The following is a 13,834-nucleotide window of genomic DNA, read 5'->3' on the forward strand; positions in this document are numbered from 1 at the left end:
TCTGTCTCTCTCCCACTTTGTCTCTCTCCCTCTGTCTCTCTCCCACTCTGTCTCTCTCTCTCTCCCTCTGTCTCTCACCCTGTCTCCCTCTTTCTCTCTCTCTCTCTGCCGATCAGCTGATTATTTGCTTTTGATACAAACACCATGCAAACTTTGGATGATACCCCCACATATCCATCTATTGTCTTTTTATTCTTGTCTTTGAAGTCGGGAACAAATTGGTTGAGTTTAGATTAACTCCATCTGACTCCAGTGTGTCGGTCGCTTTGTTGAAACGGCCTTAAGCTGCAAAAAACCTACCCGAGGGATTCAACCCCTTTGCAACACAACGGAGCATTCCGCCCACACTGTAACACTTTACCTAATTATCTGTGAACAAGTCAAATCATCTGAGAGCGTAGAGATAGATATGGATGCTATTTAGGTTTTTTTTTGCTGGATGAAATAAAAAACTACAAAATGTTGATTTAACGTGTAAAAATGACAAATGTATGACTAACTGACTAACTTCACTAGTCGTAACTTACCTTGTGAATTAAATGCTGTTCTGCAGCTGTCTCTCATGTGAAATATATACGTCGTACTTAACTGCTGAGTGAGGGAGACTTTTATAATTATCCCAACATGCTCTCTGCACATGCTTTGAATTACACAGGTGACATCTCACTTATCAATGAGATGAGAGAGACAAGAGAAGACAGACTTTATTGTCATCCATCTATATAAAGTGCAGTACAGCAGATAGAGGAACAAATTGTGTTTCGCCGGTTCGAGTGCAAACGTTTCTGCTGTGTCGGCTGTTTTCACAGAACATCCCCTGATGTGACTCCGCTTGATGTCTTCTTTTGTTCCAATATTATTTTACGGTGTACATTATGATTCTGCATTGGGCCTCGAACAACTTATAAGGATTTAATGTAGTTATTGTTAAATGTCTGATTTAATTTTACACAATTAAGACAGAAGTGCTAATAAACCATATATTACTTTTTTTTACTGTTGATGTGCGGAGCAGCCATCTTGGATTTTGAGGTCAGGGGTTGGTGGTTATTCAAAAAAGTTTAGCAACCGTCTCATGAAAACTACACGCTTGGTAGAATCTCGAGATTACTCCAAACTTTAGGAAGTGCACTTGCGTTACGCCAACATCAGGATCTTTAAAGACAGAAAGGACAGGTCTTGCAGCTCTAGTGGCATGTATGTAGTTCTGTAACACGTTTTTTTGAATATTAAATAAAACATTTAGTGTGAATTGTAGATATTGCAAAATCTAATTTAAATCTCAGCTGTTTGTTTCATGAAATATGTCTTTACCACCTACTTTTAAAAAACTCCTCAAAAGTAAATAATTTTGCTTCTTTTAGACTGAATTGTATTGAGGCATAGTTTTTAGACAATTGTTTTGTGGTAAGACGAAGTAATTTGGATTTATTTGGTGTAGTTTAGAAGCTTGAGTCGATACAAATCTAAAAAAAGAAAAAAGGTTTAATTTCAAAACTGTAAAGAATCAAGAATTCTATGGTTTATGACACGGAACCTTCTGCAACTTGGCACTGATATCAAAGCATTTTCAATTATACCCAGCCTCACACTAGTATCAGTATTCTGCGATAAATCTTCTTTAGTGTGTATTTTAAACTAAACAAATCTGTAATTTAAAATCTGAGATATTTTTCAACAGTTAGACAATAAACATACATATTTAGATATTCCAAATAGTGTTAGATGAAGTCCAATGCACTGGCCTTCCTCCCAGTAAAGAAAAAGTGCTATTAAAGCCGCTGTACCAGAGGATATTGAAATTGAAGAATCTGTAATGAAAGCAAATCCATATTAAAGGTGTGTTTGGCAGCTGAAGGGCACAGATTTCGGTTTGAGATATCGGAGAGGCTCGAAGAGAAGATAAGAGGCATTAGGATTTAGCTTAGCCAAAGGGTAGCCCTCGACCCACTCCACCCAAACACAGGGTCACACACCCACACACACATTGTCCCCGTGTTTACAGTGTGGGGGGGATCCAGCTTGTGAGGGGGGGGGGGTATCTGTGTTCGGCCGCCACATTCCTGCTCAGATCAGTGCAGTCAGCCACGACGCAAACCCAGCGATGCCTCGCAGCGCAAACCTTTCCTCAGGCACGCACACGCACATTCTCTGAATGATGCAGAGTCAAGGTGACATCAGAGAGTTCACGAGGAGGGAAGAAGAAGAAACTCAAAACTAATTTCAGAGGCGAAGGAGAGATATAATGCCTGCAGCTATGAGGTCCACACAGGAAGGCCTCGTTCAACTTCTCTTTGAAGTGCATGCTCATTGTAAGAGTGTGTGTGTGTGTGTCTTTGAGGTTTGCTGTATGTTTCTGCCTCTCTCATTTTAACATGAATACACTCCCCTCCATAGACCTCCATGCACATCAAAGCCATGTCTTGGCCTTCAAAGGCTGAACTTAGAATACATCTCTCTCCTCTGCCTCGCCAGAACTTAGTGTAAGCACTGCAGGGAACGGGGTTGACACACACTCTCAAACCGATACAGACCGCATATAACTATCACACACACACGAACCGCCATGTGCTATTCGACAAGACTAACATTACTAACTTTCTTTAAGATTGTTGTTTTTGCCCTTTATTCAGTAGCGAGATAGAACAGATAGACTGGAAAGGGGGATGAGAACGGGGAAGACATGCAGCGAAGGGCCACAGGTCGGATTTGAACCCCGGGCCGCTGCGGTAAGGACTCTACTAGTTGAGCTACGTGGGCGATTCAATAGCGGGATGATAAATGATAATGTTGTATTATCAACAATCCTTACATCATCCACACAACACTACACGAGAATACACTACACCAGATACTCTCTTTTATATTGTGCTTTTCTATTGTATTGCACTACCAGTTGTTGAACTCCTGCACCGTATGAATAGTCTGAATGTTTGCTTCACTCCCACTGATAGTTGCATTATTCATTCTTTTTCTTTCCTCCATGCACTGTACTGTATACAGATGGATGACCATAACGTCTCTCCTATCGTAACGTATACCAGGCTTTGTATGAAGTCTGTTCTAAACAGGGATGCTTCAACTTTAAGTTTACTAATCGTGTAATAAACACACAGTAATCATGTCATAGAAACATGTTTGTCCCTAAATTGAAACCTGCACAAACCCATGTCAGGATCAGGAGCATCCAGGCCTGTAAGTTAACCAACAGCCACAACAGTGTGCCTCGTCATTTGCAGTTTAAAAAGGATTTGAAGGTTAACGCCTGTCCACCGTTACAGTACTTACAAGCTGTACTCTTCCTGTAAAAGTATCAAAACTGTAACTGTGGACAGCTTTTCTCAGTTTTGCATCCATACTCAGATGCTTGGACACCAAAAGTTACATTTCTTAGCGTTTGTAAATGTGCGTTGCTTATTATTTAACATTACTGATGAGTCTGAGTAAAGCATGAGCATCTTGTGAACCTACAGCTGCGTGACACAGATTCATGAGCAGCATTTCTTTTCTAACACACCATAGACTCGCATTCTTCTTTTGAACTCCTTTAATGTGCCGCGTTGCTACTGAATGGCGATCGTGCCGCTCTTGTCAGGCTCCGTGGTTGTTAGGATCCATTTCCTCCCGGTTCTTTGATTTTGATTCAGGCCGTGCAGTTGTGAGCATGTTTTGTGGCACCCATCAGCTGTTAGCACCTCCGCAGCTCCACAGTTATCACCTGGAAACAGGTCTGAGCACTGTCTGCCCGGTCGTGTGAGTGCTCCGGAGTCTCTAACAGGGACGCGTGAAATGTGTCACTTCCTTTCCGGTGCTCCGTCTGTCCGTCCATCAGAGTATCTCTATCTGTTTTTAGCGCCCTGCTGTAGTAACACTGAACTCCACAGACCAGAATGACCTCATCCTCATAACCCATCAGCCTTTTCTGTTTGTGCACTAATTCAGGGTGTTTACAGGTTTGCTAATAGTACAAATACAAGCAAGCTATTTGGGTGGAATTAAGGTTGAAAGAGTAACAGACGCACAATACTCAGTCTTATTCATTACTGTTGCATGTACACGTCTTCTTTTTTTTATTGTTATTGTGAAGCAAAGACAGACAAGTTAACGGACACAAGCAACAACAACAATTAACAAAACATGTTCCAGAAACAAACAACAACACAGAAAAACAAACAAGCCCAAAATGAAGCCTGTGGAGCTTTCAAAAGCACGTTATAGTTACATTATATAAATTATTAACTCTTTCTCTCTCTGCTGACCAACAACAACCCTTAAACAATGTTTACACGGACTATTCCTGATTACAATATATCTTTATAAAATATAATATCTAATTTATTTATAAAATAACTTATTCAAAAACCAATAGCATGTTTAAGAAACCTTTAAAATGTATTGATATTTCAGGAATTTCCCACAGCACCTATTAATAATAAACTTTTTCCCCAAATACAATAAGATTACTAAGATATGACTTTGTTTCTGTGTTCAACCAGTACTACAAAAAGTGATTGACCGCTTCATTTATCTGCTTTCTATTTTGCCGCTTTTTTTATTATGTTCATAAGCTGCACGGTTCACTGGGGGACATACATGTAAAACAATGGAGGACCAGCACCGTAGTCAACGGTGTCGGACAATCAAAGTAAATCTATTATCATACATTTTAAAAGCATAATACATTTATTAGCCTCATTAATATACGTTTTTAAATATGCCGCTGTGAATATAAATGCTTTCGTCAAAGTGTTTCCTTGACCTGGTCATTCTCGTGTGCATGCAAACATCTGTCACGTTTATTTATTTTTTTTATTTTTAAAGAAAATCTTCTTCCCTGTTGGTATTTATTTGACAGCAGTTTGTGTTTCTGCTTTGTCATTTCTGAAACAGACCTCTTCATTTCTCTGTCTTTCTGGAATGTCTTTCTCTCTCTCACACATACCTGCTTGCTGTTGCTATATTTACCGACACAAGCACACACACACACATACGCAGACTCACACACAGATTTAAGGCCTCATTATGCAGGAATGTGCAGTATTTCTTTAGATTGTGTGTGAGTGTGGATGCTGAGATGCTGCACTGTAGCAAAGTAAAGATAGCGCTCTTTAGAACCTCCCTGACAATTTCCTCTGGCTAATGACACTCAAGTCTTATCAACACTGCTGCCTCTGCCCTTCCTCACACATTCGGCCTGCAACCATACACACACACACACACACACACCACGGCCTTATCTTGATTCAAACAGCAGCAACATCTGCCATATTTTGGCTGTGGCTCCTCTTCCAGCTACTGGACACTCCACACCTTACTGCTAACCCCCCCTCTTGTGTAAAGGTGTATGTTTAGCGTGGGAGAATTAGAGGTTTGAGTGCAGGATATGGCAGCTCATAAGGACTAAGTGCAGGATATAACAGCCAGTGTGTGTTTAGGAGAGGGAGAGGAATGGAAAACTGTTAAAAAGAAAAACACACACACACACACAAATGTGTGCAGTTTGTCACCTGAGTGATTAATGTTAATAGGATGGCTCTCACTGCCCGATAATGTCTGCGTGTCTATATGTGCGGCTGAGAAAGATAAAACACTGGTTTGAGGATGTTAAGGGGAAACCAACTGAGTGTTTTTTTTTTGTTTGTGGTTTGTTTGTGGTTTTAGTCCAAGTGATGCGGTTCAACAGGGAGCGAGCTGCACCAGATGTGAGCCAAGAAGAGCATTCACTCAACCACAGTGTCACGAGTCTGCCGAGGGAGACCGGCTTCAGGTACACCGATTTCACTCAGTCACCCACACAAAACGAAGAGAAAAATAAACTAAGAAATATGACATGAAAGCATCAAAGCTAAAGTCAGTTTTCCCCAACTTCTCCAGCTTGTCTGTGGCTTCAAACGCATTTCTTTCCTCCTGAAGATGTATATATTTTTAAAGAACTGCTTAATGATCTCTGAATTGATTTCCTAAAACAGGTGGGGACTGTAGTTTTTTTGCAAACCACTCATTCAGGAGTAAACTGTATTTGTTGTGGACTATACTTTTAACCAGAGAATTGCTGTGCTAGTCAGTATTTACAACCGCAAGTTGGCGTGTCAGCGATTAACTCCAAATAAAGTTCCCATTCAGTTCCCTAATTCATGGTAATAAAGAAAGGTGTCATACACTGCAACAGGGTGGTTCATTCATGTGCTTTAACAGTTTCTGGAGATCAATTTATATATAAGGCTTTGGACAAGACATGTTTGGTTTTAGAAAAATGTCGTTGGTGTTACAGATTCCACGTGTGATAAAGGGCTCCTGTGTTATTATTTGTGTCAACAGAGAGGGCTCCAATCTGCAGGAGGTGGTGGAGAAACAGGCCGACCTGATAGAGTACCTGAAGCAGCACAACACCTTACTGAGCAAGAGGCTGCTCAACCTCACCGCTCAGCACTGACCACAGTCCGGCCTCCTCTTCCTCCTCCTCCTCCTCGTGAGCCAGAGCCCGATCACTTCGACACTCCGCTCTCTCGACACAAAGGAGAGGGGGATCTGTGGGTTTGAAAGAGATGACGAGAAGCTAGAAGGAAAAACTACTGGATAAAAGACTAAAAGCAAGGAAATCCCTGTGCACACAAGGCACCTGTGCGCACAGACATGAGATGGGGGGGGGCTTCTCCACGAGGCACCTGAGACGGACAGATAACGCAGGAGGAGGTGAGCTGTAAGTGGAGGGCAGTTAGAGAGGCAAAGTGGGAGGAGGAGCAGAGCAGTCATGGGTCACAGATCAGAGGTGAGGGTTTTTTTTTATCACTGTGTAACAACCTCCGGTGACCCGCGTACGACGCCGCCGCTTGAGAGAGAAACAGAAGAGGCGAAATTGTTTTTAGAGCTCATCCGCACTGAGGAGGAGCTGAAGGAGTCGGAGATGTGTTCACTCATCACGGTCGAACAAAAGAAACAGATCGTGCGCCGCTGTAAATGTCCGTAAGTGGTATTTTATCTGTCCGAATGTGTAAATGCTTCGTTTGGTAGCAGTTTTTTTTTCTATCTGTTTAAATCATTGAGTTTGTGTATTTGTGATCTGATTCCGATAAATATGTAATAAACTTCATTTGTGTTTAAGCCTTTTCAGGAGTGACAGTTGACACAGTATACTTCAGTGAAACACAAAGTAAGTGTGTGGTTTTTTTTTTTTGTATATAGTATAGAAAAAGCCCCAAACAATTGAGACACTGCAGTGTCCCACCTCACCTTTTCTGTGTTAAGTTTCAACAGTCACGGGAATCTACGTCAACGAAATATTGGGGTCGTCGTTTGAGCCCTTGGTGTTTGCGCCCCATTGTGATTTCTCTACGCTCTGGCGTCCGTTAACTCCACAGGGAGCGCTGCATTTACGACTCCTTTACCACGTGGCTTCTGCTGAGAGCCCAGTTATCTGGACTACAGCAGGTATCGGTAGCCACGTTTGATTTTAGGCTTACAGGTCACACATTTACAGAGAGTTCTTGTACTCTGTCCTAAGAGTAGCCCACATTTAAAATGGAGTCTGGCTTAAAAAACCTGTATTTCACAATTACCATCAATCCTCAAAACTGCTTCATTCCATTCCTCTTGTTGTTTTAACACACAAACACATGAAGGAAAAACAAAACACTACATTGATACTTTTTTTGGTTTTTATTAAAAAGGTTTTAAATGTAACTCAAACATTTGAAGTGCGTACATGCATTATAGACACTTTGTAGGAATACTATGTGGATGCTGTTCATCGTAGCTGCATTCACGAGGATGATTCCAGCTCTTTGGTCCGTAGCTTTTAAGTTGAACGTCGAATATGCTTCATGATGTTGTTGCTCCTTTTCACTCGTTCTCGTTCAGCACAAAAGTATTGTCGACACAGAAGGAAGGTGCTTGCAACTGGGATCCGTTTTCCACCAGGATGCCAAATCATAGCATGGTTTTATATTTTATTTCATTGGGATTTCAGACAGTTCCTTGTAGCTCTTTTGCAGCTACATACTTGATCGTCTTTAGATGACATGTTCATGGTGTCTCTTCCACTTTACAATCCATGTGTTGGTACTGGGACCCATCCATGGTGTTTGGGCCGTACAACTGCAGATGCTTCACATTCATATGTCTCTCCTTAGGTCACCTTCATTCTTGTGCTTCGACCTGTGATGGAGAAGAAGAAAAACAGAATTTAGTGTCCAGCTAAAAATAATTTAGGGGTATGACAAAAAAAAACAAGCTTTAAGTAGCTGTGCAGGAGCCAAAAAAATTAAAGCTGAAACTCCCCCTTCTCTTTAAACAGTCCGCATGGGACTAAAGCCTTCCTCTTCATCGTTAGTGAGATTTATGCCTTTCTCCCCCCCCCCCTGCACGCCTGTTCTATGTGAATACACACCTCTGCCACTAATCACACACACCTTCTTAACTTGCCACCTGCCGGCTCTGTAACCTTGTTTTGTTCCATCTATCACACAGAAACACGTATGAGTGCACATGTCTCACCTTAGGGGAAGGGTACTCTGGAGTGGAGAGGCAGGCAGCGTCTGTGTGAGCAATGGTGCCTGTTGTATCTCCTCCGTAGCTTCAGGAAATCTGGAAGAAAAAGATTTTATTTTAATATGCAGAATAAAGCTGTTTGTTTTATAGCATTTGTAGCATGCAATATTTATATTTGAATGTGTGTGACTGCTTATCAAATGTCATTTTAGATGTAGGAGTCCTTTAAAAGCTAGATGTATGTCTGCAGTTGGACCCCTGCTTATCACCGGACAGGCCTAATTATTCCCAAGTGGAGGAGAGTAACTCAACCTGAGCTTTTTAGCACCAAAGGCGATAAAACAACACTTCCTACTGTCACCATTTTCTAAGTAAGTAACATTTTGGAACTAACAAAAGCCTAAGTATGTACCAAGTTTTGCTCTGTTGACCAAAGATAAGCCCCCCTTTCATAGGTTTTATTGTTTGGACCCATTTACCATCTCGAGGCGACCCCCCCCCCCCCCCCCCTTCTAATAAACTGGGACGCACAGACCTAACACATGATTATTTTTAAACGTCCCTAATAAATCCACTTTGACTCCTGCGGTTCACAGACTGCCAGCCAAACCCAGGAAGAGATAAACTTCCAGATGACTTTATGACTCCCCCCCCTCCTCTCTCTTTCTCTCTCCCCCCTCTGAAAGAAACTGCACCCCACGCCTGAAGGTAGGCTTCTTTACACTTGGCACTGCTCCTCCATGTCATGTTAATACAGCTCGGGTATTTGCATGGCGTTTTAACACCGTGATTAACAAAAGCGCGCCGGAGTGCCTTCCAGCCGGGGGACAAAGGGACTCACGAGGGTCGCCGCTGTGCGATCCCCGGCGGCGCTCCGCTCTCCGTCCCTCCCTCTTCCTCCCTTCATCCTCTCCTCACCACCATCACATGAACCTAATCACGACCTCGAGCCCCAAAGCCCCTCTGTTTAACACGCGCTAACGCAGATAACCGCCGCTAACCAGCTGGGATTTTGTGCAGAAAGCGCACCTGTTGCATCCACATCAGGCAGGAGCAGCATGAGCTCTGCTTTCCCTTTTATCAAAAATAACTTATATAGTGGGCGTGTAAAAAGAAAATAATGAAGCTAAAATTCCCAAATTTAAAAACCCAAACACTACATTGGGCTTAATTCATATTTCGGTTAAAGTTCTATCATTACTGCAGCCAAAAAGCGAAGATGCTATTAGATATTACTTGTTATTAAAATAAGTTTGTGGGCAATATATAATATGTTTAAGCTATAGTTACATATTTGTACCCAGCAATAATTAGGCTAGTTAACGTTAATTTAGCTTGCAAGAAGCAAAAGTACTGTTCCACTGGTTTGTACATTACGCAGTGATTTAACGGGACAATGGTTGTGCTGGCCTGTTTTAACGGACACCTGCTGGACCAACCTGAACACCTGGACGGGTTGAGTTTTGGGACGCTTACCTGGCCTGACGGAGGAGACTGAAGCGACAACGGCGACGAGCAGCAGCAGCAGGTAGAGCAGGTTGAAGATCCTCATGGCTGGGCAGCAGTTCTGAAGAGGTTAGTTGAGGGTAATTTACCCAAAAGTCTGGAGAGTCTTGATGACCCTGAGCAGGACTGGTGATGCTCAGCGTGGTTTTCTTTCTCCTGCTCTGTTTCAGTCCGGATGGCACACCACGGAAGGATCCGGTACCCGGAAAAAAAGCTCTTCTCTTCAGGATGATAAGTAGGTCCCCGAGGAATGCGTGCGTTCAAAGTGGTTGCGTGTCCAGTGAGAGTGTGATTGTCTCTATGTCTGAGAGCAAAGTGACAAAGGTGCTTCTCCCCCCTCCTCCTTTATACAGCCTTTTTAGAGGGAGGTGGAGCATTGGGGAGGGGGTGTAGCTCCCTCAGCCGCCCCCACCTCAACCCCTGACACACACACACACACACACACACAGACTTCTACATTGCACATGTTGACCCCACATGTAGAGGGTAATTCGAATGACAGGAAGCCCCCTCCTTACCCTCCAACTGCCCCTTGAACACAGGCTCTCCAGCGTGCAAGTTGTGTATGCATGAATGTGTGTGTGTGTGTGTGTGTGTGTGTGTGTGTGTGTGTGTGTGCGTGCAACTATGAGTGTTTGGAATATTTAGATAGATAGATAGATAGATACTTTATTCGTCCCGCAAGGGGAAATTTGTTGTTTAAAGAAGCAGGCGATGTTTGTTTATCACTTATAAACATCAGGGCAGTGATCTAAGAAGTTGAAAGTATAGCAGGTTCTTCAAGGCCGAGAGTAGAGCCAGATCCCGCCTTCCTCAGTTGTCCCCTACCCCCGCACTGAGGAGGACACACACATCTGGGGCTTTTGGGTGGTGGAGAGGGGTGTTTGCATCCAGGATTTCGGGGGCCGGGTGTCCTGATTGAATGAAATGCAGTGATGCATTAGACTAACGACACACAAAGGAGTCCTTACTGTCTGCCAGGGTTGCCATCTACTGTCTGTCTCTGTCTGTCTGTCTGTCTGTCTGTCTGCAGGAGTGTCTATGTTGGGAGGGTGTGCTTGTAGGCTGATAAAAGTTTAATTTTTTTATTTTTCTAAAAAGCCAGATTTCTGTTTTGTAGGGGTTTCTTCTGTAAGAAACTAAATCCATCTGGCTAATGTTTTGTCACTGACCGAAATGTGTCTGTAGCACTGAGTATCAAAAAGTGTAAAATGCTGAAAGGGCATCGGATGCTTGATGATTAGGCTTAGGGCATATCAGCTTTTTATTTGCTATCGGCCAAAATGTGTTTGAAACAGTCCAAATTTTCAGAAAAAATTGTATTGAAAGATAAGCTGGCATCAAATGACTTTGTTTACTTATTCTCTGAATGTATAGTCCCTTATTAGAATAAAAATTGAACAAATTAAAATATTTTGTTGAAGCAAAGTTGATGCATAGCTGCTTGTGTTTAGACAACTTAATTCATCTGAGCAAATCTCTTGTGTTTAAATACAAAACAAAGTGTAGTAACCTTGTTTGAATTTCTTCAGGTATCAAAAAATGTTTTGGTACAAAAGCTCTGCACTAGCATGGAAATATCCCAATAATACGCAGCCCAACATCTCATGCAGGCTGTCAGCTGGTGGTATACCAGGGGATTTCCCTGCAGGTAAACCAGGTCACTTGGCATTAGCTCTGCAGTGACTTTTGCAAAGTGTGGGGACTCATTAGCGTGTCTGCTTACGGCCGTCTCTGTGGACTGAGACTTCTCCATTCAGCACCAAGCTAATGAATTAACACATTAAGATGAAATGTCAGCCATTACATGTGAATGAGGATTAGAGAAGCAGCAGGACACTAATGGACCAGGGGCTCAACATAGTCACGGAGACTTTGAACAAGCATCTGGACCCTCAGCGCTCTTCAGCCCTCACAAATATAAAAAAAAGAGGACAAAAAGAGTCTGAGACAGAGTTTGTGTTTTTCGTTTAGTGGTGTGTGTGTGTGTGTGTCTCATTATGTCTTTTGACATTTTGCCTTTATTGCTTTATGATGTTTGCAAAAATGTTGCTTGAAATGACAGGGATTCCTCATGGATTTGGCTAACAAACAAACACACACACACAGACTCACTAGCGTACACACACATTCATCCTGCTGCAAACACTCAGCCGAGGTATGTAGTTCGTTTCTGTGGCGAGCTGTGCTTTTCATCGGCTGCCATTGTCTTTCAAAAAACTTTTATTTTCCCTATTTGAATATGGTAATTTCGTTTCAATTGTCATTCAGAGCCACCTGGTATCCACTGTATCCAACTGCTGCTAAACTCAGTTTCTCTCAGCTTCTTACTATCTGCCCTTCAAAACAGAAACAAGTCAATCGTACCGAATTCTCCCCACCAGGTTTTCTGTGTGACTGAGTAGAGCGTGTTGTAATATTTGCTCTTCCTGGGGATTATACGTCTTTACAGGGATTACCCAGCCTGCTCAAACACTCCCCTAGGAGAGAAGCACACACACACACACACACACACACACACAGAGGGCAACCTCCTATTAAACTGCTTCAGTACCTTGGCAGGGCTGCACTGCACAGATGAACCTCGGGCCCCTGTCAAAGGTTATTCTTTGGTGTGTGATTATAAGCGTCGGGTACTGGACTTCAGTACCGACCAAAATGTTTCCACCAAAATAGTTTACTCAATGACATAATGACATAATGCCAAACGCAATTTTCCAGAATCCAAGGTGACGTCTTCAGATATTTTGTTTTGTTCCATCAACATAGATTCAGGAAGTAATGATGTAAAAGAGAGAAATGCAGCAAATCTGAAATGTGTCCGTAGCACCGAGTATCGAAAAAGCTGAACGTTGCCATTCAAGTTTAATTATTCTTTGATTAGATTGAGCCCCATTGAAATCAATATTTTGCTGATGTTAGACAATTTCTTTAAGCAAAATGTTGACAGTATGAAACATTTGAGAACTTTACATGTTTATATATGTTTATATAATATGGTAAATATGGTAGTTATAAAGTGCTGTCTCTGTATTTGTAAGAGAGCTGATACAATTAACAATTAAAACAATTGTTTCATAATCAATGAATCATTTCAATAATTTGTTAAGCAAAGATGCTGAAAAAGTCACTGGTTCTAGTTTTTTAAAATGTGAATTTGCGCTGTTTTTCTTTGTTTTATATCAGAGTAAATATTGAATACATTTGGAAACGTGTGAAAGTATTTTAACCTATTTTATAAACTTTGTTCTGTGTTATCTATTATCTCATTTATGTTATAAACTGATTTATTGAACGATTAATCGAGACAAAACTCTTCGGATAAATATTTAATTCGAATAAATCATTAATCCTAATTGCTACCACAACTAAGGTATCGTATCAGCATTACTATCACAAAATGTTCCATTATACCTGCAGCCCAAGCATTGATCTGACACTCACAATCAGCATCCCATCCTCCAAGATCTTTCCACTTTAATAGGCAGTTAAACTCGTCATTGGACGAGTGTGTAACTCAGGAACGAGTTGGACAGAGTTAGACTGCAGAGCTTCTGTTATTGCTTCTGTTGCGAGTCTTCCTAGTAGCTGTGATCTTTACGAGGTCAGAGGAAGCTTCGGCCTCTCCTCCCCTCCTCAATTTTCACTTTCTTCTTCCTCTCGCCTCATCTCCTGTCCAGGACACGCAGATAAAGAACTTCCTCTCTGATAAAACCTGTTGAGTGGAACAGAGCCTCATAAAATGACTGTTTCTTTGCCACTGAGACGAACGTTATTGCATTGTACACACACAGGTACGCTTAACATGGACAAACAGTTATATATAGACACAGATAGGTAA

General features: G+C 42.0%; 2 protein-coding genes across 2 annotated transcripts in view; one reads left to right on the plus strand and one right to left on the minus strand.

Moving 5' to 3' along the window:
- Positions 1-7,106, plus strand: part of tmem192 (transmembrane protein 192) — a 10,926-nt gene extending 3,820 nt beyond the window's left edge. Inside the window, exons 5-6 of the mRNA XM_031863348.1 lie at positions 5,662-5,767; positions 6,319-7,106. Coding sequence (XP_031719208.1) covers positions 5,662-5,767; positions 6,319-6,433 — 221 coding nt within the window. The 3' untranslated portion in view covers positions 6,434-7,106. The remainder of the gene's footprint in view (positions 1-5,661; positions 5,768-6,318) is intronic.
- Positions 7,107-8,430: 1,324 nt separating this feature from the next.
- On the minus strand, positions 8,431-10,261 carry apela (apelin receptor early endogenous ligand). Its single transcript, XM_031863349.1, has 2 exons — positions 9,964-10,261; positions 8,431-8,583 (listed from the first exon to the last, which is right to left on the minus strand). The coding sequence occupies exons 1-2, from the start codon at positions 10,037-10,039 to the stop codon at positions 8,495-8,497; spliced, it is 165 nt and encodes a 54-aa protein (XP_031719209.1). The 5' UTR covers positions 10,040-10,261; the 3' UTR covers positions 8,431-8,494.
- Positions 10,262-13,834: the final 3,573 nt, after the last annotated feature.

The sequence above is a fragment of the Anarrhichthys ocellatus genome, unplaced genomic scaffold (genome assembly GCF_004355925.1).
Source record: "Anarrhichthys ocellatus isolate YVR2014 unplaced genomic scaffold, GSC_Weel_1.0 scaffold28, whole genome shotgun sequence".
NCBI lineage: Eukaryota > Metazoa > Chordata > Actinopteri > Perciformes > Anarhichadidae > Anarrhichthys > Anarrhichthys ocellatus.